General features: G+C 45.0%; 2 protein-coding genes across 2 annotated transcripts in view; both read right to left on the bottom strand.

Annotated features, from left to right (window-relative positions):
• The window catches only part of LOC132571698 (vomeronasal type-2 receptor 26-like), a 33,030-nt gene extending 19,832 nt beyond the window's left edge, over positions 1 to 13,198 (bottom strand). The window contains exons 1-4 of the mRNA XM_060238490.1: positions 13,172 to 13,198; positions 10,669 to 10,695; positions 9,112 to 9,249; positions 1,650 to 1,889 (exon numbers count right to left, since the gene is read on the bottom strand). Coding sequence (XP_060094473.1) covers positions 1,650 to 1,889; positions 9,112 to 9,249; positions 10,669 to 10,695; positions 13,172 to 13,198 — 432 coding nt within the window. The remainder of the gene's footprint in view (positions 1 to 1,649; positions 1,890 to 9,111; positions 9,250 to 10,668; positions 10,696 to 13,171) is intronic.
• A 136-nt stretch (positions 13,199 to 13,334) lies between these two features.
• LOC132571697 (vomeronasal type-2 receptor 26-like) lies at positions 13,335 to 17,460 on the bottom strand. Its single transcript, XM_060238489.1, has 2 exons — positions 17,424 to 17,460; positions 13,335 to 14,236 (listed from the first exon to the last, which is right to left on the bottom strand). The coding sequence occupies exons 1-2, from the start codon at positions 17,458 to 17,460 to the stop codon at positions 13,335 to 13,337; spliced, it is 939 nt and encodes a 312-aa protein (XP_060094472.1).
• Between the last annotated feature and the right edge of the window lie 366 nt (positions 17,461 to 17,826).

Here is a 17,826-nt window from a genome sequence, read left to right as displayed (position 1 = left end):
CAAGACATAATGCTGAAAAAAAAACATGTGTTGGAAGGATTCTTTGGTGTGTGTCTGCGATAAGAACATAAGAACATGAGAGAAGCCATCCACCTCACAGGGTGTCTGTTGTGGGGGAGAGAAGATAAAGGAGATGCTCTGAGTCTCTGATTCAGAGAGAAAGGCGGGGTATAAATCTTCAATTCTTCTTCTTCTAGAGACTACATTTATTCTCTCTCCCTTTCCCAAGATGCAAGCAATTGGAGACATCCATAACTTTGATGGGCAGTAGATTTGGGACAGACGAAAGGGAACCTTTCTTTTCACACTGAGCGATCAAAAGGTGGAACTCCATTGCAGAAGATGGAGTGAGAGGCATGGGAATAGACAAACTGAAAAAGGGTTGGAGTAATTTGTGGAGGGTGTGTGGATCAGCGGCAATAAACCAGGAATCAACATCAGTGGAAGGACTCAGCCTCTGTGCCCTGTTCTCAGCCCTCCAGTAGAAATAACAGCTGTTCTGTGAGACATTATGTTGGGCTAGGTAGACCAATCCCCTCTTGAAGCTGTCTATAAAAACATAAGAGAAGCCATATTGGATCAGGCCAATGGCCCATCCAGTCCAACACTCTGTGTCATATAAGAACATAAGAGAAGCCCTGTTGGATCAGGCCAATGGGCCATCCAGTCCAACACTCTGTGTCACATAAGAACATAAGAGAAGCCCTGTTGGATCAGGCCAGTGGCCCATCCAGTCCAACACTCTGTGTCACATAAGAACATTAGAGAAGCCCATTTGGATCAGGCCAATGGGCCATCCAGTCCAACACTCTGTGTCACATAAGAGAAGCCATTTTGGATCAGGCCAATGGCCCATCCAGTCCAACACTCTGTGTCACATAAGAACATTAGAGAAGCCATGTTGGATCAGGCCAATGGCCCATCCAGTCCAACACTCTGTGTCACACAGTGGACAAAAAAATGAAGTGCCATCAGGAGGTCCAGCAGTGGGGCTAGAAGCCCTCCCACTGTGCCCCCCAAGTACCAAGAATACAGAGCATCACTGCCCCAGACAGAGAGTTCCAACTTTCATGCTCCACCCCCTCCCCCCACTCCACCCCCGCAAAAAAAATTCCAGGTATGTCCTAATCCAGAACTGGCAACCGTAGCTGAGACAGAGCAAAAGAGCTGGTTGGATCCAACTCATAGTCTAAAACAATGCACAAGCCGACTCAGCCTCCCAGATTTAATAGCACATGGATGAGTTATGATTTACCCATGATTTACCTGCATGTGTAGACATCCCAATCACTTCAATGGAGGAGGTAATTCAATGGAGGAAGATAGGGAAGGGATGGCTCCGAGCTCTAGTTAAACATTACACACTTAAAGATTTGCAGGTGGAGAATTATCTAGAACGCAAGGTAAGTAATTTGTGGCTAGTCAAGGCAAAGCATCTCTAAGAACCTCATCCTCATGGATGCCCAAGAACTGGAAGCACAATTTGCACAGAGCAAGAATTCTCATGGTTAATAAGTGACTTTATTTTATCATTCAACCAGCAGGGTGTGGGTGATCTCATTGGAACCTGACATCTTGTGAAGAGAATTTGGGACAGACTGCTAAGTAAAATTAGGATTCGCTGCCTCTCTCTCACCCCCTCCCCATACCTGTGGGATTTTGAAGATGGCCATCAGGTGTGAAATCTGGATGGAGATTTCAGACTCATCCCTTTCAACCACAGCCAAGAGGGACTTCTCTCTTCCGAAGTGATAGTTTGGAACATTATTTTGCCCAGAGGAGAGCAGGTAGAACAAGCCATCATAAGTCAAACTTGCATCATCATAGTTGTCGTAGACATTGTAGCCCAAAGTGACATTGGGCAAGAGCCGGGGGTTCTGATTGACTTCCTGAACGGCAAACAGGAAGGCCAAGATCCTCACGCACTCTGTGGTTGGATTTCTGCCAAGAGAAGGAGCACGTTTTCTCTTCTCGTTCATTGAAAACATCAGACCCAATCCCTGTCTATTTCTTGACAATAGATCGTTCTTGCTTCTTTTTTGTGCCCTTATCTTCCTTTTCTCTCAGATCTGTGCAATGCCTCAAAATGAAAAGTCATCTGTCGTTTAAAACCTACCAGGTCAGATGTACCCTTCATTTCTAAAAAGTGGAACTTGCTTCCTTCCGGGACCTAAAGTGAACCAACATAACATTCCAAATAGATAGATCCCAGCAGGCGGCCTTGTTGGTCCGAGGCAATAAAACAAAACAGTAGACGAGGGCACCTTTAAGACCAACTAAGTTTTATTCAGAATGTAAGCTCTCGTATGCTCTGAAGCAGACTTCATCAGACAAAATGGGAACGGCAAGCAGCAGTTATTAATATAAGTGGGCAGTGTGGAATCATGGGAATGTTTTTAGCAGATTAAAAGAATCACAAACAGGGATCTGTGTTTGCTAGTGTTAGGACAAAATGGCTTTAATGCACCCTGTTTTTCTAAGGGCTAATTTATATTATTTCTCTTTTAGAACAGTGTATCAGAATATTTGGGGGGGTTATTTATTTATTTATTTATTTATTTGGGATTTGTATCCCGCCCTTCCCACAAGTGGCTCAGGGCGGCTTCCAACAACTAGTCAACATAAATTTAACAATTTTAGATATAAAACAATTAAATAATTAACATTTAAACATTAAAACCAGTAACATTTCACTCCATAAAACAATACAGCTTAAAAGCAATAACATGTCATTTTATATAAACAGATGGCTGGCCAGTTACGTCAAGTTTTATCCCAGCTAGGTGTAGGCTAGCCGGAAGAGGGTCGTCTTACAGGCCCTGCGGAATTGAGTTTTTGTTTTTTTTTGTATTAACATACTCAAATGGGGGATATTGGCTGTTTGTCTTATTGCATACACCAACCCGTCCTAAGGCAAACTATATGGATGTTATAATCTCTTGAGTAACCATGCCCTCTGTTTAAACTAACAAAGCCAGAATGTTGCCTAGATTTATGGCACCCCTACGACAGCAGTCTGCTTTTTATCACCATCCAGTGTTTTTTCAGCCCTATTTTGTCCTAACGCTAACAAACACAGATCCCTACTTGCGATTCTCAGGTCGTGAGCAGAGAGTTCAGATCGCAGTGCTGCAGCACTGCTGCTTTACCACTCTGCGCCACGGGTCAAAAGGTAGAACTGAACGGAAGATGATGGAATGACAGGCAGAGGAATAGACAGCTATGAACATATGAACATCTGAAGCTGCCTTATACTGAATCAGACCCTCGGTCCATCAAAGTCAGTATTGTCTTCTCAGACTGGCAGCGGCTCTCCAGGGTCTCAAGCTGAGGCTTTTTCACACCTCTTTTCCTGGACCCTTTTTTGGAGATGCCGGGGATTGAACCTGGGACCTTCTGCTTCCCAAGCAGATGCTCTACCACTGAGCCACTGTCCTCCCTCCGCTATAAAGCGGGATCGGACACATTCATGGTGGGTACGTCGATCAGCGGCTACTAGTCACGGTGATTAATTTTAACCCGCACACTCAGGTGCAGTAAGCCTCTGAATAACACTACCATCTATCAACTTCAGTGGAAGGAGTCAGCCTCCATGCTCTGTCCCTGGCCCTCTAACACAACTAAGAGCTATTCTGTGAGACATGATGTCGGACTAGGGTCCATTCTAAGACATGATGTTGGACTAAGGGTCCACAACTAAGGGCTATTCTGTGAGACATGATGTTGGACTAGGTGGATCACTAACCTGATCCATTAGGGGTCTGCTTAGATTTTTCAATGCTCCTACAGTCTCAGAAACAAAAAATATCAGGACCAACTAAAGACTGTGATTTATCCAGGAATACAAAAATACAAAATATTGTGCACAAACAAACACTCTTAACTGGTGTATATAAAGTTCTATTATAATGAAATGAACAGCCCACAACAGTGGGCATACATTCATACAGTATAAATAGAAAACAACAGTCTCAAAACAATACTCCAAGGAGGACCCCACACAGTCACAGAGTTTTCCAAAATGAGTACAAAGACTCAAAAATAATGTTCCGCAGGAGTCCCTCCGTTGTTTGTTGACTTCTGAAGGACAAATTCTAACCTTCACGCAAACCCCGGATTTGATTGCGTTCCGCTGCTCCTGGGGTCCTCCTTGGAGTATTGTTTTGAGACTGTTGTTTTCTATTTATACTGTATGAATGTATGCCCACTGTTGTGGGCTGTTCATTTCATTATAATAGAACTTTATATACACCAGTTAAGAGTTTGTTTGTGCACAATATTTTGTATTTTTGTATTTCATATATTGTGCTGCCACTGTTCTTTTGCATTGTGATTTATCCAGGGGCATGAGAAAGGGGAGCCTATGAAGCCCAACTTGAGTAGAATCCCGTTACATCTTTCACCACAAATTACTGACTTGAGAGCTCTGGGAGGCTCTTTGAAGGAGATGGATTGTTGTTCAGCAGTAGATATAGGTAGAATCCCTCCAATAAGGTAGTCTCCTGGCCTATAATGATTCAGTGGTCGCCTTTTATCCTCGATGAAATTCAGTGGGCATTTTACCCTTTCAGCCCCACAGACGACACTCTGGGGCAGGAGTAGCAGAAGCAGCAACACCACCAACACCAGCATTGTGTATGTGCCCTGACACAATCCTCCCATGCATCTGCTGCTCAAGCACATCCTCAGATATTTAGCAAATTCCAAGCGCTTCTTCCAGAACCGAGGCAGCAGAGACTTGAGGATTGGAGTCCAGGCTTCAGATTTGAAAGAAAGCTGATATTAAAGAAAAGAGTGGTGTCTTTCGCTCCTGCCCTACATCTCAGCCCAGATTCTGGCTGTCACAGGAGGTATTTGTACAGCAGATAAAGTGGTCACATTGGCTCTTGAGTATGAGGATTACATTATTGTTTGTGAAGGTGATCTCCGAAGCAATTCCTTACAGAGGAGAAGACCTCACCCTGATTTTTCATAATTATAAGGGAAAGACTTTCCTTTGCAGCCTCCTGCCACTGGCTATCATTATTCTCTGCACAGCTGAAGAAAAACATGTTTATGGGAACTCATCTGTGTTGGAGAACTTCTTGTATAAGGAAAGTCAAAAGTTTCTGGGGATTTTCTTATTGGTTAAAAAAAAACGGGTTAGAGGCGACAGAGGTTTATGGGGTAAATGGTGTAACTCTCTGCCAAGTGAGAACAGGGCCCTGCAGGATGTATTACAGACCCACATATCTTGTTCCTCCAGGCCTTTGGCTAAGGTGGAGGGTATCTATTTACATTGGCCTCCCCTGTTCCATCCCTGTCCTTTTAATCTAGTCTATTGTAGTCATGTTATTGGTGGTGTTTTATGTCCACTCCCCAACATTTCAATACATCTGAGCATACACGTAGGTTCCTCTGGGAGTGGTTATTTGCCATCTTTTGAGTTTATGCTAAAGAAGAAGAAGAAGTAGTAGTAGATTTATATGCCACCCTTCTCTCTGAATCAAAGTCTCTCTGAATCAGAGAGCCAGTTTGGTGTAGTGGTTAAGTGTGCGGACTCTTATCTGGGAGAAATGGGTTTGATTCCCCACTCCTCCACCTGCAGCTGCTGGAATGGCCTTGGGTCAGACATAGATCTGGCAGAGGTTGTCCTTGAAAGGGCAGCTGCTGTGAGAGCCCTCTCAGCCCCACCCACCTCACAGGGTGTCTGTTGTGAGGGGGAGAAGATATAGGAGATGGTAAGCTGCTCTGAGTCTCTGATTCAGAGAGAAGGGCAGGGTATAAATCTGCAGTCTTCTTCAGAGTGCTTTATAATATCCTTTATCTTCTTATTGGGATTTAAAATAGGATTACTTGGAAGTATTTTAATTGTTTTTACTTTGTTGTAAACCACCCTGTGCCCACTTAAGAACATAAGAGAAGCCATGTTGGATCAGGCCAACGGCCCATCCAGTCCAACACTCTGTGTCACACAGTGGCAAAAAAATTTATATATACACACACACTGTGGCTAATAGCCACTGATGGACCTGTGCTCCATATTTTTATCTAAACCCCTCTTGAAGGTGGCTATACTTGTGGCCGCCACCACCTCCTGTGGCAGTGAATTCCACATGTTAATCACCCTTTGGGTGAAGAAGTACTTCCTTTTATCCGTTTTAACCTGTCTGCTCAGCAGTTTCATCGAATGCCCACGAGTTCTTGTATTGTGAGAAAGGGAGAAAAGTACTTCTTTCTCTACTTTCTCCATCCCATGCTGTCAGAACTTGAAGAACGTCAAACGAGACTCATAACTCTGGTTAAAGTCTAAGCGTTTATTGAGAACTGTGTTCAGGTAGAAGACGAGTTGATTCTAATAACAAGTTCAGCAGCGGTTAGATTCTTTAAGCTAGGCTAGTTACAATAACAAACTGGTTCCCACCCTTCAGGAGGCCCTGTTCTGTTTTCAAGGCTCCTTATCGTCGGGAGCGGCGAGGGGGAGGCAGAGCTTCAAAGGATACTGGCAGATGTTTCCCAAGGACTCCCCGTCACCCTCCAGTGGTCACAGTTCGATTGGAATGCAAAGCATTTGGGCACGACGCTAGATACAAAGCTGGCTATTTCTCAACAGTTACAATATGGATTCAGTTAGGCTAAGCAGGCACCACCATCATAAGGTTCACCAATTACAAGTTCTGACATACTGCTCCCCCTAGGCCCTCGCCCGGGGCTTGTGTGGATACAGTAGGTGGAATTTTTTAAGCAGTTGTGGGGCAGACACATCACTGGCTTTGACCCATTCATCGCAACTAGGGGGAAAGTGTTTCCACCGTATCAGGTAGTACCCTGGAGTCTAGGATTTCCTGCACTTCATGGTGGCTCTGGCCCTTCACGCGGGTAGGTGGTGGTTCTGGAGGGTGCGGGTGCCAGGGCGTGGCCCCAGGGTCTTTGCGAAGAAGGCTGCAATGAAACACCGGGTGAATCTTACTAAACATTTTGGGCAGTTCCAGTTCTACAGTTACTTTGTTGATCACCCTCTTTATTCGGAAGGGCCCTAAGTATTTGTAGGCTAGTTTGCGGCACGCCTGAGGGAGAGGTAGGTTCTTGGTGGATAGAAACACTCGCTCCCCTTCCTTAAGTTCCCACTGAGGGGCGTGCTTTTTGTCAAAGTGGCGTTTGTACTCCTCTTTGGCTTCCTCCAGGTTTTTCTGTATCACCCCCCATCCTTTTCGTATCCCCTCCCACCATTGCTGACACGAGGTTGGCTCGGGGGATCCTGCTGGCAGTGGGAGGTGCGGAAAGGGTTTCCCTTCGTACCCATTCACTATCTGGAAAGGGGAGGTTTTAGTGGAGCTGTGGAGGCTGTTGTTGTATCCATACTCCGCAAAGGCTAACAGCTCCACCCAGTTTGTTTGTTGGTAGTTAATGAAGCACCGGAGGTATTGTTCCAGAAGCCTGTTCACCCTCTCCGTCTGTCCGTCCGTTTGGGGGTGATAGGCTGAGCTAAGCCCCTGCTCTATTCCGGTGATTTTACAAAACTCCCGCCAGAAGTTGGCAACGAACTGAGGCCCGCGGTCACTAATGACCTTGTCTGGGAATGAGTGTAGGTGGACCACGTGATTGAAGAACAGTTGCGCCAGTTTTTTGGCATTGGGCAGTTTTTTGCAGGGGACGAAATGCGCCTGTTTGGAGAAGGTGTCTACTACCAACAAGATCACTGTTTTCCCCTGCGAGGGGGGCAGTTCGACTATGAAATCCATTGACACTACCGACCAGGGTTTGGCTGCCGTAAGGAGGGGCACTAGGTGGCCGGGAGGTTTCCCCCCCCCCTCCGTTTCGCCATGATACAGGTCGGGCAGGAATTTACGAACTCTGACACATCTCTTTTCAAGTGGGGCCACCAGAACTGCCGGGTTAGTAGATTTAGAGTTTTCACATAGCCGAAGTGCCCTGCTAAGCGACTGGAGTGACACTGCTCGAGCACTTCCTTTCTCAGACTTTTGGGCACGTAAATTTTCCCTTTGTAGAACCAGAGCCCCCCCTCCCCTTTCTCGGTTCCTTCGGGCCGTTCCCCCCCTTCCGCTTCCGTCTCGGCCACGAAGCGTTCCTTTTCTTTTAACTCAGGGGCTCCCGTTTGCTTCCCAGACCGGGTGGTGACCCTCCCCCGCCACTGCCGAGGGGGGAATGAGTGAGTCTATCACTTCCTCCCTTTGGCTGTCGTGTTGGGGCATTCGCGACAGCGCATCGGCCAAAAAGTTTTTGGTTCCAGGGATGTGTCTTAGGATGAAGTCGAATTTGGCGAAAAACCCCGCCCACCGTATCTGTTTGGCGGTCAGTTTGCGGCGGCCGGTCAGGGCCTCTAGGTTCTTGTGATCAGTCCAAATCTCGAACGGGACCTTGGCCCCTTCTAGCCACGACCGCCATGTTTTTAAGGCAAAAGTGACCGCGAACGCTTCCTTGTCCCACACTGACCAGTTTCTCTGTTCGTTCGAGAATTTGTGGGAAATGTAAGCACAAGGTCGGAGCCCCCCCCTCTTCGTCTTTCTGCATTAATATGGCCCCCACCGCGACGTCGGAAGCGTCACATTGCACTACGAAGGGTTTTAGTTCGTTGGGGTGGGCCAGGATCGGTTCCGACGTGAACAGTCGTTTGAGTTCATCAAAGGCGCACTGGCACTCAGGTGACCAGGTTAGCCACGCGCCGGGTTTTTTCGCCTCCTCCCCCCTCCCTTTCGTTTTGAGGAGCTCTGTTAGGGGCAACGCCACTCTGGCGAACCCCTTGATGAACCCGCGGTAAAAATTTGCGAACCCGAGAAATGATTGGAGCTGCCGTCGGGTTCGGGGAGGTTCCCAATCTAAGACCGCCTGGATTTTTGCGGGGTCCATCACTAGTCCCTCCCCAGACACCCGGAACCCAAGGTAATCTAGTTCTGTCTTGTGGAACTCACATTTTGACAGTTTAGCATACGATTTGTTTTGACATAGGGTGGTTAACACTTTTCTCACTAGGTACATGCGATTCAAGATCTTTCGAGTAAATAATGATGTCATCCAGGTACACCACCACCCCCTTGTACAGGTATTCTCTCAACACTTCATTGATAAAGTTCATAAACACCCCGGCGCTCCCTGTAGTCCAAAAGGCATTACTAAGTACTCAAACTGTCCCATGGGCGTGTTGAATTCCGTTTTCCACTCATCACCTTCCTTGATCCACACGCGGAAGTACGCGTCGCGGAGGTCGAGTTTGGTAAACACCTTGCCCTCGGCCACGGTGCTCAACAGGTCCTTTATCAGCGGGATCGGGTAGGCGTTGGACATAGAAATCCCATTTATCCCGCAAAAATCTGTGCAAAGCCTCAGACTGCCATCCTTTTTCTTGCGGAATAGGACGGGGGCAGCGTGGGGGGCTGTGGCCGGCCTGATGAACCTCCGCTTTAAGTTTTTGTCAATAAACTTTTTCAGTTCCTCCTTCTCCGCCCAGCCCATCGAGTAGAGTCTGGCTTTTGGTAGTTCCTGCCCTGGTATCAGTTCAATGGCGCAATCGGTAGGGCGGTGGGGGTTCACCAATTACATCATAAGGTTCACCAATTACAAGTTCTGACACATGCATTATCTTGAAAACCTCTATCATGTCACCCCGCAGTCGACGTTTCTCCAAGCTAAAGAGTCCCAAGCGTTTCAACCTTTCTTCATAGGGAAAGTGCTCCAGCCCTTTAATCATTCTAGTTGCCCTTCTCTGGACTTTCTCCAATGCTATAATATCCTTTTTGAGGTGCGGTGACCAGAACTGCACACAGTACTCCAAATGAGTACTTGCGGGGGAGGGTGAGATAGAAATTTCACACATAAATAAAATCAATAGTTGTGCTAAAACTGCATGGTGCTCAAAAGTATGATAAAATTGAGACAGATTAATTTACATCAAATATCATTTCAGTTTTGTTTTCTTGTATAAAGTTTTATTAAGTTTTAACAGGGAAGGTTAGGGAATTGGGGGAAGGATCAGGTATAAGGTACAGAAAATAAAATAATAGATTGCATTTATTACTATAGCAAGAAGAAAAAAGTATAATTCATTATACCTGCAAGTACCCAAAAGTAGTACATATTACCTTTAAAGTCTACAAACTTTTTGATATACTATAGAATCCTACTATTTAGTGGGAAATTCTGGATTTTTGTCATATCTGTGATTATACAAAACCACATCTATATATCTTTAATCTACACCAAACAACAAAGGAAGAAGAAAAAGAAAAGAGAGAAAAGTTCAAATTCTGGTCTTATTAGACAAGAAGTTTCTGTATATAGCAACAGCAGCAGTATACTGGCAACATTTCTCTATCTAAGTTACAAAGGAGTCTCAAGGTTAACAAAAATAAAACCAGCTTCTCATTAACCATGAAAGGCCTTTGAATTAAATGAGTACAGTTATGATGCCTTATTAGCAAATGTTGATAACTTTAGGCACCTACTTGAAAAGCTAGCTCTTTTTAACAAGCAAAAAGGGTGGATTTTCTAAGAGAGAAAAAATAAGCAAGGCAGGAGAGAAGAAAGAAAAAAAAGAGAAAGAGGGAGAAAAAAAAACCCTGGAATGCTGTTTTTACAGCACTCAACTCCAACAACAAAAAACAGGGCAAGAACTCCCACAACTTCACACTAAACAGAAGAGAATCCTTGATCTATAGGGAAAATTCATCTCACTTCCATCAAGCTGCACTCATAACTTTTCTGCAATACAAAAGAAAAAAAAAGAAAGAAAAAACTCTCAGGGGCTGTTCAGAAGCATAGTATACTCAGTTGTCGCTGTTGTTTCATACCGGATTAAAAGTGGCTGATCAGACAGCAACATCTGCCTCCCAGTATTAACTCGTAGTAGTCCCCCTCCAATCCTTCTCAGAACCAGAGTATTTTGTTACCTGCTCCTTTGCGGTGTTTTTTGAGTTCTCCGGTTTCACCTTGTAGTTACCCCTTCTGGATAGTTCTCGACCAACTTCCGGATGTCTGAAGGCTGTCCCGGAGCAAAAGGAGCCTCAGACATCTGGTTTATGGTCGCCATTTTTTTTTTACTACTTAGTGATATGCGCATAACTGCATAACCACATAATGTTTCAACCTATGCACATGTGTGCATGCATGCATGCGCATGATGCACATAAAAGTGGAGAAAAAAAGAACTGCATGGTGCTGTCGTGTGGACGGCAGAAGACAGTTTCACCGTGAAGTGATTTGAATTGCAGTATGGCAGTCTGATCAATAATATCTGGAACAAAGATATTCGGAACAAAACCAGGTCAGTTTAACACGGACTCAACACGCTGTGTGAACACGGCCTCAGTGGATTAATTCATTAGCAGGCATCTCAATGCATAAGAATAAACAATAGGGGCCCTCCTCATCTAGCATTCTAAAAAGGGCAAAAATAATCAAGGTACGTACACAGTTTCCTTATGTTCCCTTTCATATGTCTTCTTATATGTGTATGCATATCTGTATATGAATGTATATAAGTAATTCTGACTACAATTCAAGTTCTAATTAAACAGCTTAACTTTTTAGGCTTATTTTAGCATGTATTTAAATTTTAAGAGATTTTGCAAGTTGTTAGAGTCATTAAAAACCCTCATTTTAACAATAAAATTTTAAATTTCATTATGGTTTTGAGATTTGCAAACAATCACAGCAAGCCAAAACAAGCTACCCATTCAATTTAAAAAATAAAATATTAAATAATCCTGCTTTAGATTTGAAGAATCCCTCAAAAAAACAACAGTTTCAAAATTGAATCCCAAAATATTATGCCTATTAAAGAATAATCTTATAGTCTCTTTTTATAATTCATATAAAAATGTAAATCCCCTAATTCAAAAATCAAAATATCCATTTCAAGTTTTTACGTCAGATCTATAGTATTATGCACATATCAACCCACTGTATAGTAAAAGTTTATCATTTTTTCTTCTTAAAAGTTTTCCAAGATCTAATCATTGTTGAACGTCACGAGACTGTAGATTGTAGATCTAACCCTTGTCGGGCTTGTCATGAGACTGTAGATTTTATCAACCAATCTTTTCCCCTTCATTGCTAAATATTTTTACAAAAGCTTTGGAACCAGGTTGGAGTTACTCCCCCCTTCCTTTGTCTCAGTGGACTGTAGGTTCCGTTTCTCTTGCATAATACATTTGTCTGCATACATTTTAAGATCAGGCAACACTGTCTCAAGGCATTGTCTTTCCACTTTTCTCTGCTTCTGAGGCAGATTTTGTGCTCCTTGGTAACTCTGGTCCTGCATATTTTCCATATTTTCACATTTTTCCAGGAGTTTTCCCATCTGCTCCTTAACCAATTCTGCTAAAAGACCAATTCCTTGTCTTAAGGAAAGAAGAAGATATTGGATTTATATCCTGCCCTCCACTCCGAAGAGTCTCAGAGCGGCTCACAATCGCCTTTACCTTCCTCCCCCACAACAGACACTCTGTGAGGTGGGTGGGGCTGAGAGGGCTCTCACAGCAGCTGCCCTTTCAAGGACAACCTCTGCCAGAGCTATGGCTGACCCAAGGCCATGCTAGCAGGTGCAAGTGGAGGAGTGGGAAATCAAACCCAGTTCTCACAGATAAGAGTCCGCACACTTAACCAGTACACCAAACTGTAGCCATAAAATCTTTTGAATTATTCATATCTGTTTGGTGAATCATCTTTCCTGCAGTTATACTCAGTACAATAGTAGAAATCAGAAAATAGGTTCAAAGTGCCATGCTAAAAATCCAGAAATCCAATTCTTCTCATATAAAGTCACCTTCCACCTTCGATCAAACTTTAGTATTTTGGTAGTCCAATTATCGCTTATTTAATTTTCAACCAGATCTGTCCACAACTATATACTCAGTCCAATTCCTTTTACTTGAAATAAAGACAGTTGTTATAAGCTTGTTCTTTTAATTTTAGAAGCCTTACTTGTGTGTATGGGGGGGGTCTTTTAGCCTCGTTCCCCTTTTTTGAACAGTCAAATTTGGTTTTATAATAGGACATTAGCTGATAGGTTGCATTCCCAAGTAAACTTACTTGCAAGGTGTAGATCGCTAGTTGAAGTAGAAAGACAATTAGAAAAAAGCATTTTGTTACTGTGGACACAGCTAGTGCTATGCAAAATGGCAATTGTCGCAGTGAGGCTTCAGGATAGAAAAAGAACCAGGCTTCGCCCGCCAACAAAATCCATGGAAATGTCGTATCCCATGTTGTCAGGGCTCCCCCTCCAGGGGTCCGTTTGGGTATGTGAATGTCCAGACACCCCTCAATCTGCTGAATTTGGGGAGTTCGCAAGAGCTGTGAATCCCCCGCCTTGCTGAGTCAAAGCCGCAACAGGAAGCTCCTCATTTCAGTTTTGTTTTCAGCTGCTCCTTGGTATTTAGATCAGGCCTCAATATAATACTGTAGCATTTGGGAATAAAGATGCAACCCAACAGCCCAGCACTGGAGGCCAACATGGAGAAGACCTGCACGGCTACCATGTATTTCCCCTTTGTGCTCATGTAGATGGGCACAAACGACAACCACACGCTGCAAAACACCAGCATGCTGAAGGTGATCAGCTTGGCCTCGTTGAAGGCCCCAGGCAGCTTCCTGGCCAGGAAAGCCACCGTGAAAGAGACGGCAGCCAGGAAGCCCATGTAGCCCAGGGCACCATAAAACATGGCCACAGACCCTTCATTGCATTGCAGCGTGATCTGCCCAGCCTGGGAGTGCATGTCGGACTCTGGGAAGGGGGGAGAGGTTGCCAACCAGATAATGCAGAGACCAACTTGGACACTGGAACAGGAGATGATGATGGAGTTGGCCAAACTCTTGCCCAGCCATTTCCTCACCCTGTTCCCTGGCTTTGTTGCCATGAAGGCCACCACCACAGTGATGGTTTTGGCCAAGACAGAAGAGACAGAGACCGAGAAGATGGTGCTGAAGGTGGCTTGTTGAAGGAGACATGTCACCTTCGTTGGCTGGCCAATAAACAGAAAGGAGGAGAGGAAGGAAAGCAGGAGAGAAACCAGGAGAATGTAGGTGAGGTCCCGGTTGTTGGCTTTGACTACTGGAGTATCTCGGAATTTAATGAACAATCCTAAAATACCACTTGTGATTAGGGACAAGAACAGAGAAATGACAGTTAGGATAACTCCCAGAGATTCTTCATAAGTCAGAAAGGTTGTAGCCTTCAACACGCATTTATCTTTGTCACTGTTTGGATGCTGATCTTCTGGACATCGGTCACAACGGTCTGAATCTGGAAAGAAGAAAAATCATTTTGGTATCTGTAATGTTTGCTCTACAACTATAATCCTGTTATGTTCTGACATATTCAATCAAGGCTATTTTTAAGGATGATCAAGCAACCAACAGTCAGACATGACATGGCTGTGTATACCCAGGGCTTTTTCTTTCTTTCTTTGTAGCAGGAACTCCTTTGCATATTAGGCCACACACCCCTGATGTAGCCAATCCTCCTGGAGCTTACAGGACTCTTAGTACAGGGCCTACTGTAAGCTCCAAGATGATCGGCTATATCAGGAGCGGGGAGAGTGCCTTTTCACCGATTCCATGCTCCTTTTTCCCATGGCTCTTCTGCCCAATTTTTCACACACTGCCGTAAGACTGCAACTTGCCCTGAAAACCAGGATCCTGAAATGGTAGAAGGAACTTGGGAAAGAGGTAGGGCAAGTTGCAGCCTTGCAGCAATGTGTGAAAAATTGAGCAGGAGAGTCATGGGGGAAAGGACCAAGACAAATTGTGCATTGTGCAGGGGGTTGGACTAGATGTCCCTAGAAGTCCCTTCCAACTCTAGGATTCTATGAGATTGGGCTCTCCTCCCTTGGAGGCTTTTAAACAGAGGCTAGATGGCCATCTGACAGCAATGAAGATCCTGTGAATTTAGGGGGAGGGGTTTGTGAGTTTCCTGCATTATGCAGGGGGTTGGACTAGATGACCCTGGAGGTCCCTTCCAACTCTAGGATTCTATGAAATTGGGCTCTCCTTCCTTGGAGGTTTCAAAACTGGCTGAACTCACTTTATTTCACCCACCCTTCCTTCCTTCCCCCCTCCCCACAAAAAAAAACCTTCATACAGAAAAGCCCATAGTCCGCCTTTCATCATAATATCTCAGATGCTGCTTCCATTTATTCCTTTCTTTTCTAGGTCAGTTACGGGTTTGTTTCCCACATATTTAACAATCCAGTTCAATTCCCTTTTTTTCTATCGGATGTTCCCAAAAGCGGAACAGCAATACATGGGAATTAGCAGATTTCTCCTGCATTTCCAGGGGACGTGGATTGGTCTTCTTGCACTGGACACTGATAATGGAGAATCATTCATGAGAATCTTCCCTACGTCATCCGTAGGGGCATTTGTGTAGCCTTCTCACTAAGCATGTCACTTAAAAGCACCTATGAAGATATACTAGGGTTGCCAATCCCCAAGTGGGGGCAGGGGATCCCCCAGTTTGGAGACCTTCCCCCCGCTTCAGGGTCATCAGAAAGCGGGGGGAGGGGAGGAAAATGTCTGCTGGGAACTCTATTATTCCCTATAGAGATTTATTCCCATAGAAAATCATGGAGAATTGATCCGCGGGTATCTGGAGCTCGGGGGGGGGGCTGTTTTTTGGAGTAGAAACACCAAATTTTCAGTATAGCATCTAGTGCCTCCCCCAAAAAATACCCCCCAAGTTTCAAAAAGACAGGGGGTCCAATTCTATGAGCTCCAAATAGATGCCTCTCTCCATTATTTCCTATGGAAGGAAGGAATTGAAAAGGTGTGCCGTCCCTTTAAATGTGATGGCCAGCACTCCCTTTGGAGTTCAATTATGCTTGTCACAGCCTTGATCATGGCTCCACCCCTAATGTCTCCTGGCTCCACCCCCAAAGTCCCCAGATATTTCTTGAATTGGATTTGGCAACCCTAAGATATACTTTTTATTAATTTATTTATTTATTACTTTAAATTTCTATCCTGCCCTCTCCGCAAGCAGACTCAGGGCGGCTAACAACATTCATTTTTACAGATTAAAACCAATAAAAGATCATTACAATTTTAAATTAAAAAAAAACATTTCATGGTGCTGTATCACTACAATACAATATAAGCGATGATCATGTAGTACTCTATAACGATGTCGGGTGGCAGCTCTCTCCCAGTTAGATACAGTTCGGTCTTACAGGCCCTGCGGAAAGTAGAGAGATCCCACAGGGCCCTTATGGCCTCTGGGAGAGCATTCCACAATTCTGGTGCTGCCACAGAGAAGGCCCTAGCTCGCTTCAGCCACAAACTAGCCTCCTTTGGTCCAGTGATGGACAATAGATTTTTTTTGTTCCTGAACACAGTGCTTTCTGGGGAACATGTGGAGAAAGACGGTCCCACAGATAGACAGGCCCCTGATCATAGAGGGCTTTAAAGGTCAATACCAACACCTTGAAACTGACTCGGAATATTGTTGTCCTCTGATGTAGTTCATTTCTGGAGCAAAGCCAATGTAGCTGTTTATTATGGGGAGCCGCAGAATTTTGGGACAATGCTCTACTATATGAATAATGCAGCTAAAAAATTCCATCAAGTCCCCTGCGGAGAAAATCTGGATCACAACAGCTCTTTGGGACCTCACCCTCTTTGTTTATGAGAAGTATTTGTCCTCTGATCACATATTATTATTATTATTATTATTATTATTATTATTATTATTATTATTATTATTATTATTATTATTATTATTATTATTGCCAATGTACATGAAGTCACAGCAGATTATACAATAAATAACAGATTTGGAATTACAATTAAGGAATGACTTAATGAAATACTTCTTCTGCTTGGTAGAGTCAAGAAAAGAATCAGTGCAATGCATTAGACTGCAAACAGAGCAGCCCCCACATGGAAAGTTACCTACTGGTCTGTTCCTGCCATCCACTCCCATCTGTCTTGTTTGAATGGATTCAAACAAGTCGAAGAGGTTGCCAAGGGGTTGCGGGATGAGATGCAAGCGATGACCACCATGATGGCCGGAGAATTCAACAAGCAAATCGACCGGACTCTGAGGACGACTGACCCGAGAAGAGCCCCGCAACCGTCTGCGGCTAGACCCTTGACAATACCGCCATGGGTGCAACCGGCGGCGCCCCCAGCCCCTCAAGAAGGCGGTCGAGGAAGGGAGTTGGAAGCCACCTTTGATGGGGACCCTGAAGAGGTGGAGTACTTCACGATCCAGGCCAATAGCACTATTGGGGGGATACCTTCCCTGATGAGTTTAGTCGGGTGGACTATCTAGGATCGAAGCTGAAGAGGGCCACAAAAAGATGGTACGTAAGTCTGTACGAGGCCATGAGCCCGGAACTGGACGACTTGGCCACTTTCCTCCAAGCCTTGCTGGCCCAGTATGAGGACCCCCCCGCAGGAGACCCGCGCGCTGGCCTCCCTGAGGGACATACAACAAGGCTCTAAATCAATCCGTGAGTATGCGGCCATGTTCTGCACTAACGCAGCTAAAGTGAGGGGGTGGAGTGAGCTGATGAAGATGGAGCATTTCACCCAGGGGCTGAATGCTAGTGTCCTGGATCGAGCCCTGCAGCAAGCGAGGCCAACCACCCTGGTGGGGTGGATACAGCTGGTGGGAGAGGTGGAAACCAACATGAAGAGAGTGGCCATGCAGCGCCAGCAGCAGAGCAGCAAGTCAGGCCGTGACCAGAAACCAGGGGTGAAGACGAAAGCGAAGAAGACCCAGGTGGGGGGAGCAGCCGGGAAGTCTCCGGCAACTCGCAAGTGTTTTCGGTGCGGGGACCCGAACCACTTGGCCAGTGGCTGCCCAAACCCCCCTAGGCCACCATCCACCAC

Source organism: Heteronotia binoei, chromosome 5, assembly GCF_032191835.1.
Source record: "Heteronotia binoei isolate CCM8104 ecotype False Entrance Well chromosome 5, APGP_CSIRO_Hbin_v1, whole genome shotgun sequence".
NCBI lineage: Eukaryota > Metazoa > Chordata > Lepidosauria > Squamata > Gekkonidae > Heteronotia > Heteronotia binoei.
The sequence above is the reverse complement of the archived record's forward strand: the minus strand, read 5'-3'. Positions and strand labels throughout refer to the sequence as shown.

Coding starts and splice junctions, on each gene's coding strand:
- LOC132571697 (XM_060238489.1), bottom strand. CDS start 17,460: ATGGCCGCATACTCACGGATTGATTTAGAGCCTTGTT. Junction 14,237..17,423: donor GATTGATTTAGAGCCTTGTT/GTATGTCCCTCA, acceptor TCTTCTTTCCAG/ATTCAGACCGTTGTGACCGA.